Below are 27,926 nucleotides of genomic sequence, written 5' to 3' on the forward strand. Positions count from 1 at the left end.
AATATTTTTATGTGTTTACATGGTTATATAATCTACAAAGTATGGAGATTTCGATGGTGCTAATTCATATTTGGTAATAATTATTTTCTGTACAATAAATTAGAATTGCAAATCATTCAACACATTTTGTTTAATATTCTAATTTTTTGATTTGGAGGTGTATAACCAAACTTCCAAATATATGGAAAACTACACATCTGTCCAAAGAACTTAAAATCAAAGCATGTAGCCCAGTGGTACTTCTTTCAATTTTTTAGTGTGCATAGCCATGAGTTATTAGACAGAAGGAAGAGCAGGATTGACAGACTTCAAAAACAAAGGCTGAAATGACTGAAAAAGGTAAACTAATCAGGAGATCAGTGAAGAATTATACCCATATTCTTATGGTAGCAAGATTCAAAGAAAAATTTCATTTGTGCTGACATTATGATGCAAAGCTGGGTAGGGCGATAGTGAATGCAGAAGATGTCAAAATCTTGCAGGATGACTTGGATAGATTGGAGTTCTGGGCTAAGGAGAATGGATATCAATTCACTGTTACAAAATGTAAGGTTATGCATTTTGGGGTGAAAAGATTAGCAGCAGTATACCACATTGGTGGAACTGTACTCCAGGAGATTGAGGCCAGGGACTTGGGAGTGTTGGTGGATAGGGAGATGAAGTTTAGGGGGGGGACATTGCAAAAGTTGCTAAATCAGCTCAACTCATTTGGTTGTTGAAAAATACCTTGACGAGCAGAGACAAGCAAGTTATTGTACCTCTGTACCGAGCCTTGATAAGACCTCATCTCGACTACTGTGCTCAGATTTGGTCACCTAGGTTCCTTCTTGATGGGGAGGAGGTGGAGAGGATCCAGAGGCGAGTGACTAAGATGATAGCGAGTCTATGGAATGAACCATATGAGAACAGGTTTAAGATTTGTGGGTTGCAGAAATTAGTTGATAGGCAGAACAGGGGAGATATGATTGAGACATTCAAATTGCTCAAGGGTTTCTATAGGATTAATTCAGAGGATATTTTTGAGATCAGGACTGGTAGTGGAAGAACTAAGGGACACCTATGGAAGCTGGGCAAGAGTGTGGTTAGTAGGCGTGTTAGAGCTGGGTTCTTTACTTTTAGAGTGGTAAATGAGTGGAATATGCTGCCAGAGTCTGTTATGGATGCTATGACGGGAGTGAGTTCAAGGCAAGGTATGATAGATACTGTGAGAATGTCGTATAGTTGTGTGGACATGATGTTTAGGGCCTCCCTCGATGAGTCTAAGGACTCCCTGGAGTCGCCCGTAATAATAATAATAATAATGTACAAAATACCTACTGAAGATTTCCCCAAAAAAGGGAAGAAGAAAGATATTGCCAGGGAGACCAAGAAGGAAATTGATAGAAAACATCAACTGTATAAGTGATCTGAACCGTGTGTGCACGATTGTTTGCAGACAATTCATCACCAGCAGTTCATCACAGGGAAATTTTATTGCAAGAAAATTGAAATAATAATAGTGTAACTATATTTTAGAAAATATAGTTTCTGTCTGTATTTTTGTATTATTTATTTAATTATTTTTTATTTAACTTTTTTATATAATATTTTTGTTCTGTATGAAATTAATATTTTGATTGCTGATCAATGAGTTCCCTAATTTCTGTTTATTTCTTAAAATATTAATATATATATATTTCCCTTCTTACTTAGATACTAGAGATGCTGTAGATAGATGGCATATTAATATTAATATTTTAAAAGTGTGATTGGATGCTTAGGGAGTAAGAGCACCAAATTTAAGAATGTTTATTTATTTTTGCAACCTTTTACTATTTTTCTTTGCACTTAAGACACATCATCCAGATGTAATTTTTTTACATTGAACTAATTCAGAATATGAGGTGCTTTCAATTATAGGATCCTTTTGTGTTTTGGAACTGACTCCACTTTTCCTGCATAGTAAAGAGATTTTGAAGGCTATTATTGTTCTACAGGAATAGCACTATATATGCACATCTGAGTAATCATATTAAAGAAAATGATAGTGAAATTACATAAATCCTTTCATGGTGTAAATCAGCTATATCTAATTGCTTAGTTGACAATATGTTTTATTTGTTCTTGAAGAACTTAATTCAAGATAATTATTTTTGTCAAACAGTTATTTTATAAATTAATGAAAATCAGAACCTTAAAAAAAACTGGCCTTATATGCTCCAAGTTAAGTTGTGTTTATTTTTTTATTCATAATCATAGTTCAAAGAATACTTCACAGACTGTGTGAAGGTCTGCAATTTAAAATTTTGCTTTATTGAGAACAATACCAAAATCTTGAGTCATGTTTATAATCTATATATTTTTCTGTATATGGCTTTCTTGATTTCCCAGAATCACTCATTACAAATTGAATTAAATGGTTATGAAGTAAATTAAGTACTGTATATATTTTCTGCTAGTTTAGATATTATGCAGCAATTTTGAAGTAGTGATACTTTCTATATAGTTTATCATTCAAATATGTAATAGGTGGATGTGGATTCATCAAAAATGAACATTTCCAAATTTTTGACAATAGAATCGAAATTGTATTTTGCCTTTGATGGCTACCCTCACAAACACACAACACACACTCTCTCTCTCTCTCTCTCATACACGCAAAAACTGCGGTGTAACATTCTGCACTATTTTTTAAATTCATTATTTTTCCAATGTAATTGTTCCAGATAATTTTTAATTTTTCGATACAAGAATTTTGATTTTTGTGAGTTGTTGTGATTATTATAAATTAGGAAATTATGTGATATTAGGCAATTGGAGAAATTAATATTTAAAAAAACACTATCTTACAAAAGCAATATCAGAATAAATGTTTCTAATGTCTGATAATCATTGAGAAAGATCTCAAGAAACAAGAAATTTCTGCTTGTAATGTATTCAACTATTGCTAACTGGGATGTGTTGTTTCTGTATCTCGATAGGTGGTCAGCAATCTCTGTTCTTACAGCGTGTTACTTGGGCAGAAAGGAATATTAGCTACTACATCCAAGATGCAATTAATTTCCGAGATAGCAAGTAGTAGCAGCAGTTGCAATAACGTTTGGGGAAAAAAAGAAAAAAGAAAGAAAAGTTTGAGAAATGCAGAAATCAAATAGCTCTTGCTCTGTGATGATGAGTGAAATTTTTCTAGCTCTAAAGATAGAGATTCTGCCTGTAGTTAGACATGCCTTCGTGTAGAAGATGGGCAATCGCTACTGAATGCACACCATCTTGTACATGGTTTTCATTCATAGACAATCCAGGAATTACTGAAGACTTTGATCCAGCAACATTTTAGGCCCTTTCTAGAATATTTCTAGATGATGATATGCTTTCCTTCATAGTGGTACAGATTAATCTTTAGGTTTGCCAAAAAAATCAGCAAATTGAGTAAAGTTCATTTTCACAGTAAACTTTTGAGACACCAACCCTGAACACACCGATGTTTTGTGATATTATGACCGAAAAACAATTAGTATTTTTTTTATAAGTACAGTATGCCCCCATATCCACAGGGTTTGGTTTCATTGTCTTCCACAAATACCTGAAACCACGGATAGTAGCGAACTACTAGTGAGAATCAGATTTTTTCACATATATAGCAAAATTGAAGCAGGAAATTATTAGTAAATTGACTTAGTCTCACGTGCTAGGACTGTAGGGTTCCTTAGTGAATATGTTATGTAGTTAAGTATACACTAAATTGTATGGCTAAATAAATAATAATAAAAAGAGTTTTTATTTATTTATTTTTTTTTTTATTAAATGAGTTAATTTGTAGACTACCACTTCACCCGTACTATCTGAGGATGCTATCTACTGCATTTGGGCACACATTCCATTACTCCTCGATAATAATATTACATATTTATTTAAAATTATCATGAAATAATTTTTACATCTTTAGAATCTACGAGGAACATTGGAATGTGTGCCCAAATTATTATTATTATTCGTGACACCTCCAAAGAGTCCAAAGACTCATCGCGGGAGGACACCTACTATACAACACTCTGTCTCCACTACTACACCGAACCTCCACTGCCCACAACCACCACTACCACAGCTAGTGTTTTTGTCTGTAAATTGCGTGTGTTCTAAAGGGCCGATTTGTCTGTATGCGGGATGAAAAACCAGAGTTTCTGGGAGAAAAACCCTGCTGTGCGGTAGAAAGCACCCCTGAGTAGTATGGCTGAAGTGGCAAACCAAAATAATTGCCTCATTCAATAAAACTTCTTCTTTAGACAAATAAAATTTAACTCACATAATAATTATGTAGAATGAAATGAGAAAATATGCTAATGAAAATGTAATTGCTAATAAAATCTTTAAATTTTTATTCTTATTAGGAGGAATCAACTGAGATCAGAACACCTCGTTGTGTTCAGCTACATATTTATTCATCTTCGGAATCTTTGGCAGTCGACTGCTTGCTTGCCTACTGAGCAAATGATGTGGATGGTGAGAATCATCGATAGTAGAATCTTTGTAGACGTTTTTTAAAAACATTGTTATTGTCACTTGAAATGTGGAAAGGCAGCAGGAGTAGATGATATTCGACCAGAAATGCTGAAGTATGGTGGTATAAAAGTCTTACAGTGGCTGCACTGCATTGTTCAGAAAAGCCTGGACAGAGGGACGAATTCCTGATGATTGGAGTTGAGCTCTAATAGTACCCATATATAAAAAGGGAAATAAAACTGAATGTGAGAATTACAGAGGTATTTCCCTACTGAGTGTTCCTGGCAAGATCTATGCAAGTATACTTGAGAAATGGTTGAGAAGAATTGTGGAAGAAAAGCTTGGTGAAGACCAAGCTGGATTCAGGCCAAATAGAGGCTGTCAGGATCAGATCTTCACTTTACGACAAATAGTTGAGAAAGCATGGGAATATAACAAAGATCTGTATTTAAGTTTTGTCGATCTGGAAAAGGCATATGACAAGGTGCCAAGCTATTCAATGCGCTACAGTTATATGGTGTCAATGGGGCATTATATCAAGCAATACTTAGTCTTTATTTAAGCTGTAAGTCAGCAGTTAGAATTGAATTTAGTACAGGAAGATGGTTTAATGTTAAATCTGGTGTGAGACAAGGATGTACATTATCGCCTCTCTTATTCATTATCTATATGGATCACGTTATGAAGGAAAGTGGTGTTAAACATAATATCAGAATTGGAGATGTTAATGTCAGCTCTTTGCTTTATGCGGATGATGTTATACTTCTAAATAAATCCGCTACAAGTCTGCAGGATTCTGATTAAATTGAGTAGCTGTTGTAATAGATATGGTATGAAAGTCAGCAATAAAAAGACAAAGACAATGAAAATAGGTAGAATCGTTGAAAATGTCAACTGTGTTGCGAACTGGTAACCTGTGGAACAAGTAAAACATTTCAGCTACTTAGGAACAATTTCTACTGAAGATGGTAAATTAACTATGGAAGTAGACAACAGAAACAACAAAGCTGGTATGGTAGGAAGTCAATTGAATAAATTCATATGGAATAAGAGAGAAGTCAATTGAATAAATTCATATGGAGTAAGAGAGAAATTAGTCGGAACTCTAAATTAGCTGTATACAAGACAGTGGTCAAACCAGTTTTAACTTATGGATCTGAGAGCTGGGTCAGAAGTAAAACATTTGACCAAAGACTAGAGACCGCAGATATGAGAGTCCTGAGAAAGATTAGAGGCGTGAACAGATGGCATTAATTTTAATATCATATTAAAAACGAGGATATTAGGAAAGAACTTGACATTGTCAGCATCCAGGAATGTGTTTAGCAGAGCTAAGGTGGTATGGTCACTTAAACAGAACGGTTGAGGAAAGATTAGCAAAATAAGTGTTCTCTGCCAGGTTGGCAGGAAAACGAACTAGAGGAAGCCCAAGATATAGGTGGATTGATACGGTACAAAGTGCCTTAGACGATAGAAATATAAGATCTGATAATGTTGGAGTCTTGACAAGTAACAGACTGATTTGGAGAAAAATTGGAAATAGGAAGTTAGTAATGATATAAATTTTTCATGTAGTACTATCATATCCTGTAAACCCCCCCCCCCCCCTTGAAGGTACTTGTCAGGAATTAGATGATGATGATGTTATTGGAAGCTGCCGTTTTTGTTCTTCAATTCAGTAAACAGATTTTGCAAAAGTTCCAAAGCTTCTGTTATTGTGCGAGTAATTTTGATGCTGTGCTCCATCATTTAATCATAATCCATTATTTGTTCCTTTAATGTTTGAGCCATTCGAAATATCGTGGCAAATTTTTCGCGTGTCCACGCTGGTGGTTCTTGTTCACTTTCATCCTCATCATCATCATCTTCTTCTGTAGAAGATTTGCCGAGATCTTTCAACTCCTCGTTAGTGAGCACCTCACAATGTCCATCTATGTAATCATTCAATTCTTCTTCTGTCATATCGTCAAATTCCTCTCCACCTATTTTCCGTGCTATGTTAATTATCATTGTTATCTGTGAGTTAATATCAGGGCCGTCTTGGGAATTATGAACGGCATTACTCCACAAATTCTTCCAGCATGCAGTTACCGTTTCTGGTTTCAATTCGTCCATTGTTCCCTTGATGAATACAGTTGCATCTGCAATTGTGAATGATTTCCAGCATTCCATGACTCCAACATCAGTAGAATCCTCAACCGTTGCACGAATCATATCGAAAACTTGCCGAGCATATGCGTCTTTGAAGCATCTAATGACTCCTTTATCGAGTGGTTGAAGCAATGAGGTCATATTAGGTGGGAAGAAAACCACTTGAACATTTTCAACTTCAGTGACTATTGACTCAGGGTGCCCTGGAGCATTGTCTATTATTAATAAAACTTTAAATGGTAATCCTTCCCTCTCTATGTATTTTTTCACCTCCGGAATAAAACATCGATGGAACCATTCCATAAATAACACGACCGCGACTCACGCTTTCGGATTTGAATGCCAAAAAACAGGCAGACAACCTTTGTTTTTGTTTTTAAGGGCACGTGGATTCTGTGCTCGGTAAACAAGGCCAGATTTAATTATATGACCAGCTGCATTGCCACAAAGTACTAGTGTCAATCTGTCCTTAAATGCTTTAAAGCCTGGTGCATGCTTCACAGTTTTATGGATGTAGGTCGTTGGGACATTTTCTTCCAAACGAGGCCAGTTTCATCACAATTAAAAACTTGCTTAGGATGATAACCTTTCTCTGCAATAATTTTTTAAAATTCTGCTGGGAACAATGCAGCAGCTTTCTCATCAGCCAATGCAGATTCTCCTGTAACTTTTATGTTTTTTAGATTAAACCTAGTTTTGAATCTATGCAACCAGCCCTTGCTTGTTGTAAATGACTTTTCTTCCTCTTCTGTTTCGTCTTGTGGCCACATGTCTTCATATAGGATCAGTGTTTTTTGTCATAACGTGTTACCATCAATAGGAATCCTTTTTCTTGTCATGTCTTCAATCCACAAATTCAAAGCTTTCTCGACCTTGAGTAACACCTTATCATGCACTGTACCCGTAACTTTTGCAGATTTGGGTGCAATGGAAAGACTGGCACGAATATTTCTTTGTTCTTCAACACTTCATGTATCAAAGATTCTTTTTTATTGTAGATCTTGCCAACGGTTGCAACTGACTTTTTTTCTACTTCAATCATGATAATCCTTTATTTTTCACTAATACTGAGCACTTCACATCTTCTCTTTGGTTTTGAAAACAATTTATTTGCTTGAATTTAAGTGCAATTTTTAATTGCAATGACAGACAATTGGCTGCTTGCTTCGACAATTCGAGTAAAACTAAACATGAACAAACATGCACATTTAAAGTCCCCATGCCTAGCAAAACAAGTGTGTTTCGACTTCAGCCTGCATGTATGCATGTTTCAACTGGTGTGATGCTCGTCCGTTTCTCACACTTTTTTTGAACTGTGGATGTGGAGGGCCTACTGTATTTGCATTTTCAGAATAGTGAGGAATATTCAAAGGCAGACCGAAATATAAACAGCATATTTCCCAAAAGAAAGCAAAGTATGAGGTAAAATTTTTTTTATGCTTTGTGAAGTGCAAAGTTGGATATCTTTGGGATTTCGAACCTCATATGGGAAAGCACACTGCACTCGAGCATGACAAATATTTAGATCTCCTCTTATCCATACGAGTAGTAATGCATTATTAGACCCTTTACTGGGAAAGGTTACCATATTACAATGGACAATTGCTATATGTGCCTGAACCTGCTGATTTGCTTTTACAGCATTTTACAGATAATTATGATACCATAAATGCAAAGAGGCGAGACATGCCTCCGAATATGGCATCAGGAAAGCTATCAAAAGGGGGTGAGCTTATCAATGAGAAAAAGTCTTTGCACTCATTGGAAAGACAAAAAAGTTTTTTCTACTATCTTTCTTGCACAATCCACACAATATGAAATCAAAAATTTCCTTTTAAGGCCTATAAATATTGATACAGAGATGCCTGACTGTACTAATTCCAGTTCCTCTTGAAGAGGAATTTTTTTAAGTTGTTTTTATAACACACAGTATAATACATTGTTCCTTTGAAGTAGCTAATAGTACATTTTTGAGGGAATAACATAAAATAGGGAGAAACCATTAGTGCACTTATGCCTCCTAGGTTCAAACACTTGTTTTTGTTTTTACATTCATGACCACAAAAGTTCGAAAATCTATAATACGTGAATACTATATTTGGGGTAATTAACATCAAAAATAACACTAAACATGTTTTTTCAAGCCTCCAATAAACCGGGCCTTGCACTATGCTATTTCTTCAAGTGTCATCCTCTAGAAGGAGGTGAGCAACCATGTCACAGAACTTTTTTTTTTTTTCTTTTGCTGCTCTGGAATTTGAATCCTGAAATCCCAGTGTTTTGTTTTTTCAGGCAAAAACTAAGGCCATGATTTTGTTTTGATTGTAATTATGGCAGAAGCAACTATGAGGTAAGTGCATTGTGTGTCTGATATTTTCCTGCTGCTTTGCCTGTTTTGCATTGTGAAAAATGCAACTTTCTGGTAAGGAAAATCCATTATCTCAGTATGAGACTGGCTAACTTCAATTGAAGAGCTCTGGTGAAGGTCTCGTAATACTAGATAGGTTTTGAACTTTCTAATTGAAGAAAATTGTCATTTTCCTCATATCTGCATTAGAGTACATACACACACTACGGACCACTTATGTTATATCTGTGGTCCGTAGTGTGAGTGAAAAGGAAATGAAATTGGGAAAATTCTTCTCTTCTTTTAGAAACGCATTTATATATATAATGAAAAATCTCAACATCACAGGTTTTACAGAGCAAAGTTTCCTGGAAGAACTGTGAAGTCTAAAGCTTTGCACTGTTTGTCTTAGAAGCTTACACAAAATTTCATGTTTTACATTCTTCTTCTTTGATGCATCAATCCGAAGATTGGTAATTATAGAAGCACATCATAACATTCTGTCTTGTGATCTCCTTTTTATCTCTTCGTAACTCTTAGCGCCAGTTAGCATCATTATGTTATTTATATATATGAAATTCTTGGGCTACCTCGGGGCATCTTTCCTTCTACAGTCCCCTCCATTATTTCTGTAATTAGTCCCCCATGCCTCAAATGATGTCCAGTTAGGCTTTTTCTTCTCTTATTGATGTGTTTCATTACTGACCACTCTTCATGGACTATATTTAGAACTTCATTACTTTTCCTTTCTGTCCAACTAATTTTCATCATCTTTCTCCAGCACCAAAGTTCAAATGCCTCCAACTTTTTGATGTCATGTTTTGTTAGAGTCAAGGCCTCACAACCATATAATCAGGGCCGGCTCTACCGACGGTGCGAGACGTACATTTGCATGGGGCAGCAAAGTTAGCATAAACTATACGAAAAATATGAGAGAAGGGGCAGCAAAATTCCTAGGGGGGGGGGGGGGGCTGCTGCATATAATGCAATGTTCCATATGTATGTTTTCACTAGCCTATATTTTTGAGCTGGATGCTAAGTCCTTTACTGGTAAAAATGTTTCTTCTATTGTAGAATGCTTTTTTGGCTAAGATTATTCATGCTTTAATATCCGATTAGTTTCTTCCATCTTCTGTGATAAGACTTCCAAGATATTTAAAAGAGGATACCTGTTGTATTAGGTTATTATTTATTTCCAGGTTTATTTTCATTGGATTTGCTTTACTTGTAATTAATAGTTTTGTTTTCTTATAATTAATTTTTCGGCTGTAGTGTGAAAATTTCTTCCATCTTTGTCAGGGTGGCTTTCAGTTTGTTTTCGTTATCAGCTATAACTGCTATATCATCCATGAACCGTAGCCAGTTAATATCAGTTCCATTTATCTTAATTTCTGTTTCTATCAGTTCTTTCAATTTATTTATTGCATCTTCGATGTACAGATTAAACAATATGGGTGAAAGAGAGCACCCCTGTCTTACACCTCTACATATTTTTGCTATTGCTAGCTTTAGCTATTAGGGCTTCTTGGTGCTTGTAAAAATTAAATATGAGCCTTCTATCTCTCCAATCTACCTTTATTGTTTTTAGGAGGTGAAACATTTGGTTCCAGTCAATACTATTGAAGGCTTTCTCCAAGTCAAGAAAGACTATCAGAGTTTTTGATCTTTTCAAATCTTTCGATAACTGTTCTTAGAGCTAGGATTGCTTCTCTTGTTCCCTGCTGTTTCCTGAATCCAAACTGGTCATTGCCAACATATTCTTCAACCTTCTTTGTTGGTTTTTTGTATACTTTTGAGTAGTATTTTCGAAGCATGTGATATTAAGCTTATTGTTTGATGATTTTCACGCTTGTTTGCATTATTTACTTTAGGAATGGGTATGATAGAGCATTGTGTAAAATCTTTGGGGATGATCCCCGTTTCATAAATGTCCTTTATGATCTTGAAAAGATATGGCTTAGTTATGTTTCCTGAGTATTTTATTAATTCTGAAGGGATGTTATCAATACCTGGTGCCTTGTTGGTTGACAATTCATTCAGTGCCCATTCAAATTCATCGTTTAATATAGTTGGACCAATTTCTTTCACATCAAGTCTTGTTTCATCTTCTATAGCTTTGGTGTCTAGATCTTTTCCACTATATAGATCTAAGTACAGTACTTCTTCCATCTTTCCAAAATTTCTTCCTTATCTATTAGTATGGTCTCCTGTTTATTTTTGATAATTGTACTTCTTGTCTTGTTTTGCTGGCTTATTCCTTTTATAATGTTATAAGCATTTTTGATTCTCTCAGTCCTTGTTAGATCTTCTATTTCTTTACATTTCTCTGTATACCATTGTTCTTTTGCTTCTTTGCACTTTCTATTTATCATATTTTTTATATATTTATATTTGTCTTTGCTTTCTTCTTTTAGGGAGGTTTTGTATTTCCTTCTTTCATCTATTAGATCTAGAATTTCCTGGGTGATCCATGACTTTTTTATTTGCTTGTTCCTTAATCCTATGCAGCCATTGGCAGCCTTGATGATTGTATCCTTCAAATGAGTCCATTTTTCCCTCTTTGTTTTTCTTTCCCCCCCCCCCCTCTCTCTCTCCAGTTTTAATGCTTTCATCAGTTTGATGTTTATAGTTTCTATGGTTTTCCTCTGTTTTCAGGTTATGTTCCATTTGGTCCTTTTCCCTGGTTGTGACAGCTTTTTAAATTTCAGATTACATTTCATTTAAACCAAATTGTGGTCACTGTCAACATCAGCTCCTGGGTAACTTTTGCATGATTTGTAAATCTATTTCTTGTCATAATATAATCTATTTGGTACCTTCCTATATCCCCTGGCATTTTCCAAGTATACCTTCTTCTTTTTGGTACCTCATACCAGGTATTAGTAATGATCAGATTGAATTGGTGGCAAAACTCCAAAAGTCTATCTCCTCTTTCATTTCAGCATCCAAGTGCATACTTTCCCACCTCTCTACCATCTCTGCCTTCACCAATGACTGCATTCCAATCACCCATGACAATAAGATTATCTTCCTTTTTGGTGAGTTCGATTAGATTCTCAATATCTACATATACTCTCTCTCAACTTCATCATCACTGTGATCGCTAGTAGGCATGTAAGCTTGTATTATTATAATATTTGTTGGTTTTGCTTCTAGTTTTACCATTATCAGTCTGCTACTACATTTTACTGAGTTGATTACTCTTCTTCCCCATTCCTTATTGAGAACCATGTTTTACATTACTTGGGGGGGGGGGGGGGAACAAGAAACAGGCTACCTTTAGAACATAAGAAATAGTGTTTTTTATTATTATTATTAGTAGTAGTAATAGTAGTAATATTTTACTGAAATTGGGATAAAGGGACTCTTTTCGTGCATATTAATTAAATTATATAAAAAACTTATTGTGTTATCATAAAGTAAATTGTATTCTATAATAACAGTATAGTAATAATAATAACAATAGTTCAATAATATATTCTATTATACTCATTCATTCAAGAAGAGCAAATAAAAGTAAGATTAACTATTACTATTCAGGTTAGAGGTTTAATGGAATATTAAAGTGCCTCCATAGCGCAATTGAAAGAACGACGGTACAGTACATTGCGCCCTTCGATTGGAATAGGCCTAAGTTCGATTCTTGTCGCGACGGGAGGAATCTTTATCTAGACGATTTCAATCGAAGGTGAGTTAGCCAATCTCATATGGAGGTAGCAGGGTCTTTTCTCCCAGAAACTCGGGTTTTTCATCCTGCATACAGACAAAATATACTAGTTGTGGTGGTGGAGGTGGGCGGTAGATGGCGTTGATGATTGGAGATGATTCGTAGTAGAGATTCGGTGTAATGGTTGAGACAGTTGTAGGTGTCCTCCCGCGATGAGTCTTCGGACTCCTTGGAGGTATCAGGAATAATAATAATTATCAGCACTGAGAACGGATTAAAACCAATTTTAATGCTTCAAATATTTTGTCTCGGTCACAGAGACATCTTCAGGGATTACAAATAACTTTTTGTAACAACACACACAAATACAATACAATGATGAGTAAAACAAGTTAGTGAAACTAAAGTCCTATTTAGGTGATGCACCCTTTATGGGCATTTGTAGGTGGCCTAAGATGTAAAAAGGGATCCCTGATAATTAATGTTTCCCAAATTTTGGGAAGTTTTTTGCAACCATATTTGTTTAAATTAGGTGATTCCTGAGTGCAGATGCAGATTCAAAAAACAGTCTTTGTTTTTTTGAATTTACTATGGTGGAGCATGGTGGTTTTTTTCAGGAGATCCTGTGGGATGTATCCAAAACATGGTCTATAAAGGCCAGATTGACCATAATCGTGATTGCAGATGTATGACTTGTGTTCTAACTGGATGGTTGCTGATCTGCCTGTCTGTCTGAAGTAAGCCAGCTAACAGGCAAGTTACTCTATATACTCCAGGCACCGAGAGAGGAGGGAGCAAGCTGACCTTTGGTGGAACGGATAAGGATAGTAAGTTTATGGTGGGGCTTAAACGCTGTATGGAGGTTATGGTCAGTCTGGCCGTTCAGACCATGTCTTGGATACATCCCACAGGATGTGTATAAAGTATGAAATTAGAAAAAAGTAGATATAATGCAGTTACTGTGAGTGGTGGGTAGGAAGGAGGGGAGTTGTGATTGGAATACTTCAAAATGAACATAAAATTTAAATTAATTCCATATAGGATATGTCTCAGATAATTACATCATATATTTTAAAATGACTAAGAAACAGAATTATTATTAGTGAGAAATGAGCACTCTACAAATAATAACAATAGTAATAATGTTTCATTTTTCAACTGTGAGTTCTTCCTCTGTGCATTTATCCCACTTCTAATTCAGGGTACACATGTTACATTCGATACGACTTTTGTTAGTACACTCCCCGATGGCCTTTCGCCAGACCTGCTACTTTTTTACTATGGCATCATGTGTTTCATGGGGCCGGTTTGCTTTTACTGAGGGACGAAAAACCTGAGTTCCCAAGAGGGAAAAAACCCTCTACCTCCATATGAGACCTGCTAACTCATCTTTAGTCGAAAGAGACCAGATAAAGGAATCAAACCTAGGTCTTTCCAACCAAAGGGCTTCGTCTACACCGACTGAGCTATGGAGGCACTTTGTAATATTTTAAAATTAGCCTTAAAATAGGAATGTAATGCACTTCAACATAATGTCTTGTTTATAAAAGCAGAAAGAGTTGTTCATAAACAACAGCAGTGTATCTAAATCTGTATGCATAATATGTCATCATAATGACATGATATGCATATATTCATATACCAGAGTAGTGCAAGAAAAAAAGTAATGTTCAAACTTCTCTGCTATTAATCCCTTAACAGCAGTTGTAAAGGCATTAGTGGATTAACTGTCATGCAGAAACCTTTGTGTGACTTTGTTACTTGGAATTTCCTTCATTGTCCTTTGATATTTGAACTTTTTTTTTTGCTGCATAATTTATTTATTGTCTCTTCCCCAAAATAAAAATGAAAATAAATAACCAGATCAGCCTTTGCAATGAATTTATTTAGTAGTAATAATTTTGCTTTCTTTTATTCTTCAAATTAGTGGAACAAGACAGTTTATGTTCCTTCATTTTAATGACAATATTGCAGAAATTATTTTTGCGCAATTTTTGAATTTCATTGAAAATCAGTATGAAATACTAACTTTTGTTTTCTTTCGTTGGAAAATACCATTATCTGGATCATATAATTGTTACTGCTAAAGTGCAGAAATCAGTTATTCTACAGATTATCTAGGTATTGTGCATATTAACTAGGGTGATCCGTTAATGTGTGGAAAATTGTTTCTTTTCTCAAATTACCTACGTAATCTGCACATTACCTACTAGGCACTCGTTAAAGTGAAAATAAGATCTTTGCTGGAACAACAGCAACGTTTCTGTACGCTTAAATTAACACAATGTTATTTATTTATTTTTTGATATCTAAAGAATCAAGTTAATACAATCAAACAATCAACAAATTAGTTGATAGAATCAATCATCAATCAATTAAAAAACTATTATACAAAGAATCAAATGGTTTAAAATATTATTACAATTAAGGAAATGAATTTGCAAAACATATGACACTGGCGAAACCAAACTAAAAGTGGAGGGAGAGGGGGGAAGGAGTAGGGAAAGGAAATGAGAGAAACCAACTTTTGAACTTTAACGATACGTAAGCCGTTAATGTGCACATTACCTAGGTAAAATGTGGAAAACTCTTGATTCCGCACGTTAATGGAGCAAATCAGTTAATCTGCAGATTAGCTAGGTAATGTGCACATTAACGGCTTTCGAGCTTTAGCGGTAACATAATCATCAATGCCATTACATGTATCGTCATACTTCAGTTTTCAAAATGAGCATTTCTGTTTCTATGAACAGCAAATGATGTTAAATTGCATCACTTACTTTCAATTGTGAGACTTTTTAATAGCGAAAATTTATATCCAGTGATATTTCAGCAGAAACTTATTCGCCTTCTGCTTGAAATTGTAACAGATGTGTTTTGTGGGATGCATACTCTTATAATAGCCAGTGCTTAACCACTGTAGATTTGTTGAAAATATATGAAAGATATCCTATACAGACTGATTCCAAATTTATACTAATTTCAAAGATTTCCAGTTATACCCCTTTCTGAACTGAATTATGAATAACTACCTTGTCCAATTTTCTACTGATTTAAAAATTTTGATGACAGTATTCAAAATCTATTACTTCATTTTACTGTTTTGACAAAAGAAGCAAGGCAATAAATATTGTAATATTGTTGTATCTGTTGAAGCAAGTACTTTTCATTCCAGTTATTTCTTTGCGATCTACAATCAGTTTTTGCTAAAATTATAAGCTTTAGAAATATTATGCTATATTTTCACTATTTTAAAACTGTTTACATGTGTGCCACAAAAAAGAAAGTTCAATAGTGTTCGGTTTTTTTTTTTTTTAATTCAAATATTATTACTGCTGCTCTGCTGGTTGTCATTTCTAAGAAATGGCAAAATTTTCAATTTTCTAAGACATTTCTTACAAAGGCCAGATAATAATCCTCTCAACTGGAGGAAAAGGCTAAAAGGTTAGATTACTTTCATTGCTATTGAGAAAGAAAGAACACTTCCCCAGAAGTCACACTAAAGAACCTCAACAAGCAGTGTCTTGTTTCATTTTCAGTTATATCCGAAACAGAAATACTGATATTTCTTTTAGCTGATACAGTATTTGTTATAATAATTTATTGATTTATGATAATCACACTTTTACTTTTATTATCTTCTTCTCTTCCGTCTAAGACGGGTTGAGTCTTCTCTTGAGCAGGATCTTCCAGTCTTTTATTATCAGAAAATTATAAATATCTGATGCAATCATCTAGGAAAGAAAGAAGGATAGATTTTTTTTTTTTGAGTGCATGTTTGTTACATAAGTATTCACCTTTTTTTGTGGGGGAGAAGATTACACACCTATTCATCCTGCAGATATTTCAAATAAGTTATTTTCAAAACTGTTACTTTTATTGTCAAAAAATTATAAATTATATGATCCGGTTATCTAGGAAAGAAAGAAGGATTGGAATTTTTTAAAAAAAAAGTGCATGCTCATTATATAAGCATTCAACGTTTTTCTAGCAGTGGGGGGGGGGTTTACCCACCTATTCATCCTGCAGATATTTCAAATAATTCATTTTCAAAACCATTCAGAAGACAATTGTTACAGATGTAAATCACTTGGGGAGAATGCTCATACATTTTAGTAAAATAGTGGTAAAAGTATAGTTACTTAAAAATGACACGTATCTAAACTATCAATAAATGTGCAGTGATTTTTTTCTTTGTATTACAAGAAAATACCAAATAATAATAAGAAGAAAATATGTAGTGGTTTCTTTTTCATTGAGTGATCATTTTAGAATGGCATGTTATTTACAATATTCTTTCTTTATTTGTGTTTTTTTTTTTTTTTTTTTTTTTTTTTTTTTCAAAAGAAAGTGCACATGATTATTTTGTTGCTGTTTTTTCTAACTGAATATCAGAAATAATTATAAGAATGACATTAACTGTAGAAGATTTGCTACAGCAGATTTGTAGCAAATCCCACCATAGGCATGGATGTTTGTGATTGCTTGTGAAAATACTAGTGGTGGCGGATGGTGTTGGTGTAGTTGGTGAATTGAGGTAGAGACAGAGTTGTCGAGCAGGTACCCTCGATGAGTCTTTGGACTCCCTGGAGGTGTCACGTAATAATACTAATAATCTTCTTCTTCATCTGTGATCTCTTGTGCTTTTAAGTGTCAAGATTTTGCCAAAGAGATTTCCATGCCGTCCTGTCCAAGGCTTGTTGTTTTGCTTCTTTACAGTTAATTGCCTTCTTTTCCAATTTTTCTTTAATTTCCTTTTGCCAACCTTTCCTGGGTCTGATTATGTTTCTTTTTTCCTATTTTCTGACTTTCGTATACAGTTTTTGCTATTCTTCCTTCTTCCATTCGATTAAGATGCCCAAACCACCGCATTTGAGCTGGTGTTATGAATTGGTTCAGAGGTGCAACTTGAAGACTGTCTCTTATAGTTTGATTTCTTATTCAGTCTAGTCTTGTTTTGTTTTTTGTGCCACTTTCCTAAGATATTTCATTTCAGTTGTTTGTAGTTTATTTGTATTTCCTGTTGTTAAACACCAAGACTCGCAGCTGTATGTTAATGTTGGTAGAAATACTGAACGGTACATTGTCATTGTGGTATTCTGGATGACTTCTTTCTTATCTAGAAGTGGGCCTTTCGTTGCATAGAACAGATTTCTTCTCCAGGTTATCCTGTTGTTAATTTCTGTCTAGTCTACCATCTTGTATATATGATTCTAAGTATTTAAAGGAGTGGACTTGTTCCAGTTGATGGTTCTCTATTTTTATTGTGTGTTTTGGTTGGTTTCTAGATATGATCGTTGTTTTAGTTTTATTTATATTTATGGTCATATTCCTTTTCTTTGTTTCTTCATACCAAATGTTGATGTTGTATTGCAAATCTTCTGCTGTATTTGCTAGGATCACTACATCGTCTGCAAAGGCCATGTGTGAAATCCTGGTTTCTTTCAGTTTCCTGTATCCTAGGTGGAACTTTTTTGTTTGACATACCTTTAAAATTTCATCCATTACTATAATGAAGAGAAGAGGGCTGAGGATACAGCCTTGCCTCACTCCTACATTTGTTTCCAATTCTTTTGATCTATTATTACAGGTTCTTACATGATTTCTGTTACTTTTGTAGAGGCTTTGTATGGCGCTATTAAGTTATCTTCTGTCTTGTTTTTTTTTTTAATGATTGCCATGTTAAGTGTCTGGGAACTCAGTCAAAGGCCTTTTCAAAATCTATAAAACATGCATGTAGTTCTTTTCCATATTCCAATGTTTTCTCTGATATTTGTCTAAGACTGAAGATAAGATCCTGCATGCTTCTATTTTTTCGAAAGCCATATTGCATTTCGTCCAGTCTATCCTCTATTTGGTTCCTGAGCCTCTCTTTTAAAATATGAGCTTACAATTTTCCTGGAACGCTTAAAAGCGAAATTCCGCTATGGTTTTCACATTTACGGTTGTCTCCTTTCTTAAATGGATTATTATTGCTACTTCCCAGTCTTTGGGAATAATTTTCTTTTTTTCCATATGACATTGAATAGGTGTAAAAGAAATTTTATGGCTTTCGTTCCTAAATTCTTTACCATTTCTGGTGTTATTTGATCATGGCCTGCTGACTTGTCCAGTTTTATTTTATTTATTGCTGCTAACAGTTCATTTGCATGAATTTCCTCACTTTGGTCTTCTATTTTACTTGCATGTCTTGCTCTTAGGGTTCTATTTTTCAATGTCCTGCATCTTCCAATAATTCTTGGAAGTACTGTTTCCATCTTTCCATGATGTGTTCGGAATTTGTGAGTAACTTTCCATCCTTATTTTTGATAAACTTTATGGGGCATTCTTTCTCTGACCTCATTCTTTTCAAAACATTATAGAAGAGTTTTTGGTCTCCTTTAAAATTTTGTTCTAAAGTATGTCCGAAGTCTTCCCAGCATTTCTTTTCTCTTCTTTCACTAAGGTTTCAACTTCATTTCTTTGTTCATGACTTATTTTTCATGGTATTAACAACACCACGAACACTTTTATCAACAAAGATGTTTTATTAACGCTTATATTTCGCTGATTTTCAACTCAGCATCATCAGAACACAACACACAAGTAAACACAACAGTGAGTGAGTGAAACAATATAATTGCAAAAGATCTAAAGTCCTATTTTTTTGGAGCCCTCTAACGAGAAAAGAAAAGAAAAAAAAAAAAAAACAGCAGTTATCCAGGAGTTTTTCTTAGGATAACCGTCTCCCAAATTTTTGGCAAATTAATGCAACCATATTTGTTAAGGTTGGGAGAATTCTTCAAAGCCATTGCTGACTCAAAAAATAATCTTTCAGATCTATAATGACTCCTAAATAGCACATTCGTTTTCCTCCATCTAATCCTGTGTGAAGGAGTGTCCGAAGCGTGGTCTGCCAGTCCTGACTTGCCATAGTAGCGAATGTATCTTTCATGTTCTTCCAGGCGGATGTTCACTGATCTTCCTGTTTGCCCATAATAGGCCAAATCACAGTCACACGGAACTTCATACACTCCTGGGTGTGCTAAAGGGTGAAGTTTATCCTTAGGCGAGCGGATCAGAGTTGCCAGCTTGACATGAGGTTTGAAAGTGGTGCGAAGGCCATGTTTCAACAATACTTTGGCTATCTTTTCCGATGTACCTCTGATATAGGGAATAGAAATGGTCATGTTGTATTCTTGTGTATTAGGGGAGGGCAGAGTAATGGGCCTATGTAGTATTTTATCTATTTTGTAGGGATTGTAACCGTTGGCTAAGAACGTATGGCGCAGGTATTGGAGTTCAGTGGTCAGAGCTGTATCGTTAAAACAAATGGCTCTGGCTCTGTGTGTAAGTGTTTTTAAAATGCCGTACTGTTGGACTGGATGATGATATGATTGTTTATGTAGGTATCTTCCTGTGTGTAGGCTTTCTGTAAATAGAAAAAGATAGTGATCCATCTGAAAGGCGGGTGACTAATGTGTCAAGAAATGGTAAACAGTTATTTGATTCTTTTTTTACTGTGAAGTGAATTTTGGGGTGTTGGCTGTTTAGGTAGGTGACAAAAGCATCCAAAGTGTCTTGTCCATGGGGCCAGATGGCAAACACATCATCTACATAGCGTAACCACACTTGTGGCTTGTATGTAGCTGTGGTAAGTACTTTGTTTTCAAAGTGTTCCATGTAAAAATTTGCTAACGGGGGAGCGATGTGGGGAACCCATAGCAGTACCATTAATCTGTTTGTAGAATTCCCCCCCCCCCCATGTAAAGTAACCTTCATTCATGGTAAATTGAAATAATTCAAAAATATCTGGTGGAAATTTAGACTTGATTAAATCAAGAGTGTCTATAAGTGGTACATTGGTGAATAAGGAGGTGACATCGAAACTAGCCATTATGTCTGAATCTTTTAGGATTAGATTTTTAACCAGTGTTTTGAAATGGATTGAATTTTTTACAAAAGTAGAGGAGTTGCCAGTAAGGGGGACAAACGACTTGGCTAAATGCCGGGCCAGTTTATATGTGGGACTATCTATGCTATCAACTATGGGGCATAGGGGAATATTAGTTTTGTGGATTTTTGGTAATCCATAAATGCTGAGTTGAAAATCAGCAAAATATAAGCGTTAATAAAACATCTTTGTTGATAAAAGTGTTTGTGGTGTTGTTAATACCGTGAAAAATAAGTCATGAATAACCATCAACACCTAAGCTTATCTGTTAGATTTATTTCTTCGGTTGTTATATAGTTCTCTATCAACCTGCAGTTTGATGTTATATGTCCCTTCTACAATTGCTTTTTCTTTTAATTTCTTTTAGTTCTTCAGTCCACCAGGGTGTTTATATTTCTTCTGTTTATTATTTAAGGATACACCACAAATTTCTTTGCTTGTTTCTTTCTAGAAGAAGCGTTTTGAACCTGTACCATAGGCTTTCTACATCTTGGTCTTCATATATCTCTTTTTCTATTTCTTTCATCTTCTCTTCTATGTTACTTTTATACTCAATGGCTGTTTCTTCTTTCTTTAGTTTGTAGGTCTTTATCTTAACATTTATTTCCTTCCTACTTTTTCTACATTTTTCAACTTTTATTTTATGGATTGCTTCCAATACTAATAAGTAGTGGTCACTGCCTATTTCAGGACCTCTATAGACTCTTGCATTTTTTGTATACTTCCAGTACGATCTGCTTATGATGGCGTAGTCAGTTATAGATTTTTCATTTCTACTGGGCTCTTTCCTGGTAAACTTATGGATTTCTTTGTGCTTGAACATAGTATTCACTATTACTAAATTATTTGTGAGGCAAAGGTTTATTATTCTTTTTCCATTATTATTCCAGGTTATTTCTCCTTGTGATCCCAACACTTGTTTCGTTTCCTCATCTACTTGATTCCCTACCCAGCCATTAAGGTCTCCTAGTAGTATGATATACCCTTGAACTTCTTCAATTGTTTTTTGTAAGAGTTCAAATACTAATAATACAAACACTAAAAATGTACAGCATGTTTGTGTTCAGAGCAAGACTGAGGAAGGCACAACACATACACTGTGTTTGGTGATGTTCAAATAACATAGCACATTAAAATTTTTATAATTCACAATTTTTCTATAGCCCATTCAGCGTAATTTGCTTAAGTCTGAATTTATGCAAGTCAACCTCTGCTTATATATATATATATATATATATATAGATATACAATAAAGTATGCATATGCTGTTAGTATATGAATAATAAGTAAGGGATAGGAATGCACCTCAGTTGCACAGTGATTGTTCATGGTTAGGTGAAGATAGACCCTGTGCTGTGTTCTTTTAATTAACAAACTTCATCTCCAAGCTATACTGTCTATTTTGGTTGTAACATTTTATTCTGCAGTGCTAAGCTGTCAGTGAATTTTATTAACAAGTTTTGACTGGAAGGAGAGTGAAGATCCCTTAATTAATCCACAATTTTTGATTTGTGTTGTATTTTATTCCATTTAAAGGGTACATATAAGCAGTGTTCAAATATTATAATGATTATTATATACATCTTATATATATATATATATATATATATATATATATATATTATGTGTGTGAGAATATATGCATTCACATATATTCAAGAATTTTATTTGATTTTAGTGCTGCCAATTCTTGTCCTGCTAGTCCACGAGGAGGTATGCATCGTCAAAATATTGCATCTGAACTTCACATAGCTGCAGCATATGCTGTGGCTGCAGCATCAGCAGTGGACAAACAAGATCAAAAGACAAATGAGCAGTTTCCTACAAATAATGATTCTGGTGGCACAAGAGAAGAAAAACCACCTTTTTCATATGCACAGCTAATTGTTCAAGCCATTTCTTCAGCTTCAGACCATCAGCTTACACTTAGTGGCATCTACTCATACATCACTAAAAATTATCCATTTTATAGGACAGCTGACAGAAGTTGGCAGGTTTGTTATTAACTAGCTTATGTAAATTCAATGAAACAAAAAATTCTGCAGTGTTTATCTTTTGTGATAAATATTGATCTCATTATGAATAATTTTGTATATAACTGCCAGCTTTTTTTTTATCCGTCCATCAATTTTTTTATAGCAAATAAAACTTTGAAGCAAACAAAAACTGCTAAATTTGAGGCCACTCGATTACTGATCAGCTAGAGCTAGATAATGGTTTAAAAATCCTGATTTGATTTACCTGAAATCAAGCCCTTTTATGCTGATAATATGTCAGCATAAAAGTTGACAATTACTATATGTTCATATAGTAACTGTCAACTTAAGACCTTTATGACTTACAATGGGATCATTGGAATGGGACCTCATATATCATTTAAGTGATAACATGGCTATGCTTTGAGTGGTTATTTGAGATAAAAAAAAATAGTAATTAGCAGATACTTCTTTTATAAAATAATTCAAATAATAATCAAAGCTTATCGTAGAAGTTTTCTCGCCAATAAGCAGAATATAAACTTTTGTTTTTATAATTTTTGATGATTCTGTTAGTTTTGTTTTGGTTGGTTAGTTAGTTACTTTATTGTTTTATTTAAAAATAATATTTACATATTCCTTAGGTTTATATATATATATATATATATATATATATATATATTAAGATGAGATTTATGTTTGCAGATGAAACTGCCAAGGTTTCTCATAAAGTGAGATTCTTGTTTGCTCAAAATTATAATTTTCATAATGTTAGCATTATGAACATTTATTATCATTGAGTTAACTTTGCTTATCTTTTTTTATATTTTGTTATTAACAGAATCATCAACATTGGATATGCAAATATGTAGTGCTTTTTGTTTATTGCATATAGTCCTCAACTTACAATGAGGTCCCATTCCGACGATCCCACTGTAAATCATAAAGGTCTTAAGTTGACAGTTACTATATGAACCATAAGGACATATTATCAGTTAACTTTCCTGAATGCTAAAATGTTTAACTTTGTTTTTATTATATTTTTAATATAATAATTTTACTCTTTGTTTATTGTGAAATGAGAAAATTTACAAGTTATAAAATTATTAATATCTGAACTCCATGGAGTCAAAGGACTCATTGCAAGAGGTCTATACTCTCTCATGCCATAAGATCATCAAGCTGTGCCTTGAACCCATTCACAATTTCTGCACTCACTACACTTTCAGGCAATGCATTGCACTCACCAATCACTCTCCATGCAAAAAACAAGCTTTGCACTCTCCTGCTCACACCTTCCTTACACAGCTTCTATGGATGGCCTCTGGTTCTATCCTTGCTTCCCTCTACTCTATGAATATCTCCTCCACATTAATCACTAGATTAATTTACAATTAATTAATTAACAGTCACTCACCAACTTTTGTCTCAGTCATATCTCCTCTTCTTCTTGGAAGTTTATTGGCAGTTTATTTTTCACTTGGTTAGACTATAATAAATTTAGTTTAATCCTTTATCCAAGTGTAAGCAAACAAAGTTTGCACCTGAAAATATCTTCAGGACTGAGGTAAGGTGGTGCAACACTAGGCAATTCCGACATGTATAGTGCCATGTCTGCAAGGAGATGTGCTTTGCATTATGGGAGATGCTGAGACAAGGAGTGATGAGAGCTTGGTCCACCTTTGCTCGGAGTTGCCTGGTGTTGCACCAGGCAACTTACCTCAGTCCTGAAGATATTTTCAGGTGCAAACTTTGTTTGCTTACACTTGGAAAAGGATTAAACTAAATTTATTATAGTCTAACCAAGTGAAAAATGAACTTCCAACATCTTTCTCTAAATCCAGAGTAATTCAATAATAAGGTGGTACACCTGTTGGCAACTTGTATAGGTAAATATGACCTCTCCTATTGCTTCTGCCTTAGTATCTCCACGTTTTGGTCTGCCTCCCACTGATGAGACCTCAATAAAGGCTGAAACCGGTCTGGGTAGTGGCCTCTTCTTCTTCTATTCAAAAGGTTCTGTAAGTTGTATTCCCTCAATCACTTCTTATATCTGTAGATTTGACACTAACTTAGTAAACCTTCCCTGGACCTTTTCCAATACATCCTCATTCCCCTGAAAATCAGGTGACCAAATCTGTGCACAATAGTTCATATATGGCCTGATGAAAGCCTTATACATGGGGACCATAACCTCTTTGCTTCTGCATGTCAGTGTCTTCCTCATTATTGCTATAATCCGTTAGGATGTTCTTTCAATTTTAGCAGTGTGATCCCCTAAACTTTGTCTCTGTCCACCATCACATCTAGATCGGTCGTTCTTCTCCACCTCCTTCATAATTTCTCTATTATTTGTATACTCTGCATCCCAACCTTGGCTACCAAATTTTAAGACTTTGTAACATTAAGCTAATAGCTCCAATCATTTTCCCACTCAATTCTATTCACATCCTCCTGCAAGGCCACAACATCTGCTCTACTCACAGCCCTTCCTAACTTTGCATCATCAGCAAATAGCTGTACATCTCCAGTTAAGCCAGTCCCAATGTCATTAACATATAAATTAAACAATTGATTCCAAAATAGATCCCTGTGGCATTCCACTAGTGCCACAGGATATCCTGAAAGAGGAAGTGGCCTTCCTCTTTTGGGATACCATTCCTCCATATGCAACCTGCTGATACCTGTCTGACAGCCAATCAGCAATCCAATTTACTAGTCTATTATCTAATCCCATCTGTTTCAGTTTAGCTACTAGCTTGTCATGTGGAAGCAGAAGAGAAGAACCTTTACTGATATAACTTCAATTTCTTCCTGGTCTAGCCAAACTGAGAGGGCCTCAGTAAAAGTTGATTCATTATGGGATACTAAACAACTGATGTGAAGTCAACAGCTTCTGCATAAGTCGTGAAAAGATATGTGAAGCTGATAACCAAGTGAAAAAACTTACAAGTTTCTTGTGAATTTTTATAACATATAATGTTATAATGGAAACATTTATATTGAAACCAGTTGTTACATGTTAAACAATAATGGTTCCAAAACAGATCCCTATGGAACTCTGCTGATACCAAGGTTACCACCCTTGGTATATAACCTGCTGATACCTTTCTGACAGCCAATCAACTATCCAGCTTATAGTTTTTATCTGATCCCACAAGTTTCAGTTTAACTAATAACTTGTAATGTGGCAGTCTATCAAAGACCTTTGAAAAATCCAAGTATCTCACTATATATGCATCTTCTTTATTAAGTGAATTTGTCACCTTGTTGTAAGATGTAAGCAGATTACTAAAACATGACCTCTCCCTATGAAACTCATGTTTACCTTTATAAAGAATACTGCTATTATCAAATACTTCTGAATCTTGGTATCGCCTTCTCTAATACCTTAGCAACAATCCCAGACACATTGATTGGTCTATAATTTGTAGTCCTTAATCTTACCCCTCCCATGTGAAGTGGAACAATTTTCTACATCCTCCATTCCTTAAAGACTCACCCTGTCACAAGGCTCATGTTAAATAATTGTGCCAAAGGTGCCATTAATTTCATAGGGCATTCCTTTAAGACATATAGTAGCAATATACCGTCAAATCCTATTGCATTGTCAACATCAAGTTTGCTTAATTCTTCATACACTTCCTGCTCATTCACCATCAGTCCCTCCTCCACCATGCTGTCTACATTCCAACTTCTATTGATGTTGCCTTCACAAGGATGAAATACACTGGTAACCTGGTCGTTGAATAATTCAACTATATCCTCTGCATTGGTTACCAATCTGCCAGTGTCATCAACTATCCATTTTTCTTAATCATTTTCCCTCCTACTTGCCCATATTGAAAGAACTCACTAGGATTTTTCTTAGATTAGGTTTCATTATCTAATTTCTCCTCATACTGCACTTTTGCTGCTTTTACTAACCGAGTTACCTTCTTGATCTATTCTTTGTACTCTTCATACAACTGATCATTATCAAAATTCATCCTGTGTTGCCTCAACAGTGTCTTCTTCCAGATTTCATGCTTAATCTCTTCATTCATCCGTTTTACTCCTGTCTTGTTTAGCTTTTTCACCTTTGGAATACACACATACTGTTGTTAAATAGCTCTTGATCAAAAATGCCCACACAGTGTCTGTATCCTTCCCAGTCAACTCCTCTTTCCACATTATAGCACACAATTGTCTCCTAATTGTGTGCTATAATCTCCTAAACTTTCCATAATCACCAGCCTTGTAGTTCCACATATATCCCTTCTTTATAGAAGGGTTATATTGCATTTGATTATTATGTATATTATGTATAGATTATTGTGTACAGTATTGTACCATGCTGTAATAAGCAATGAAACATGAGTGTACAGTGTTTCTGTTGCTTACCAGTAAAATAATCAGCTGGAAACACATGGAGCAGGAGTAATTTTTCAAAGTTGCTGCTTTATTCTTCATCAGAAGGGAAAGCTAAGCAAACAACAAATTCTTCAAATTCAGGATTTGCAACAAAGCTTTTTTGAGGATGGTTCACTAGGTGAATAACTTGAAAGTTTAGGCTCATCTTCATAAGATAACATGAAAGCATGAATGGACTTCTTTAAAAATTTGTACCTAACATCCAATTTAGTATGCACAGGTTTGTTTTTCTTTTCTACATAATTTCTATGTATAAAAGAAAAACTTGCATAATTTTTCTACTTTGCTAAATCTCTCCTTGTTGAGATCCCTTTCTTCAAACCACCTTCAAATTGCCTTATTAACATAGGTATATTGTATAACTGCCAGTTGTTTTGCTGTCTCTCTTCTGCTGCTGCTGCAAATTTCTGTGCTCTAAGGTTTTAATCTGAGATCTCTTCCACAGTTTCCTCTAACTTCAACTCCAACTCTTTAGCTGGCAGCACTATCTTCTCACCAACTTCTTGTATGACTTTGTCTTTGTTGAATCCTATAAATATATGGACATTTATTTTCAGCCACTTCTTCTAAACACCACACATACATACACACACACACACACACACACACACACACACACACACACACACACACACACACACACACACACACACACACACACACACACACACACACTCAGTACCATTACGTCACTTCATACTGCATTTGCATTCTTTGTACAGTGCATATTATATTCCTTCCAAAAGCCTTGGATATATTCACCCTTTGTAGCAGCAATAGCCTGAGTAAAAGTATTTCTTTACATGCCTTGAAAGCAGTAAATAACACCATAGTCCATGGGTTACAGGAGTCAGGTGGCATTTGGCAAACATAATAATTGGATGGCTGTTGTAATAATTAGTGATTGCGAGTCACATACATCATAAGTCAAGGACTGACTATTATAGTATCAAACCTTCA

General features: G+C 34.8%; 1 protein-coding gene across 1 annotated transcript in view; it reads left to right on the forward strand.

Annotated features, from left to right (window-relative positions):
• LOC150097325 (forkhead box protein K1-like) overlaps nucleotides 1–27,926 on the forward strand; it is a 149,381-nt gene that overhangs the window by 80,629 nt on the left and 40,826 nt on the right. Inside the window, exon 3 of the mRNA XM_090406890.1 lies at nucleotides 22,256–22,571. Within this exon, the coding sequence (XP_090263016.1) occupies nucleotides 22,256–22,571 (316 nt within the window). The remainder of the gene's footprint in view (nucleotides 1–22,255; nucleotides 22,572–27,926) is intronic.

Source organism: Typopeltis vanoorti, chromosome 17 (assembly GCF_054136105.1).
Source record: "Typopeltis vanoorti isolate ZY-2024b chromosome 17, IOZ_Tvanoo_1.0, whole genome shotgun sequence".
Lineage (NCBI taxonomy): Eukaryota > Metazoa > Arthropoda > Arachnida > Uropygi > Thelyphonidae > Typopeltis > Typopeltis vanoorti.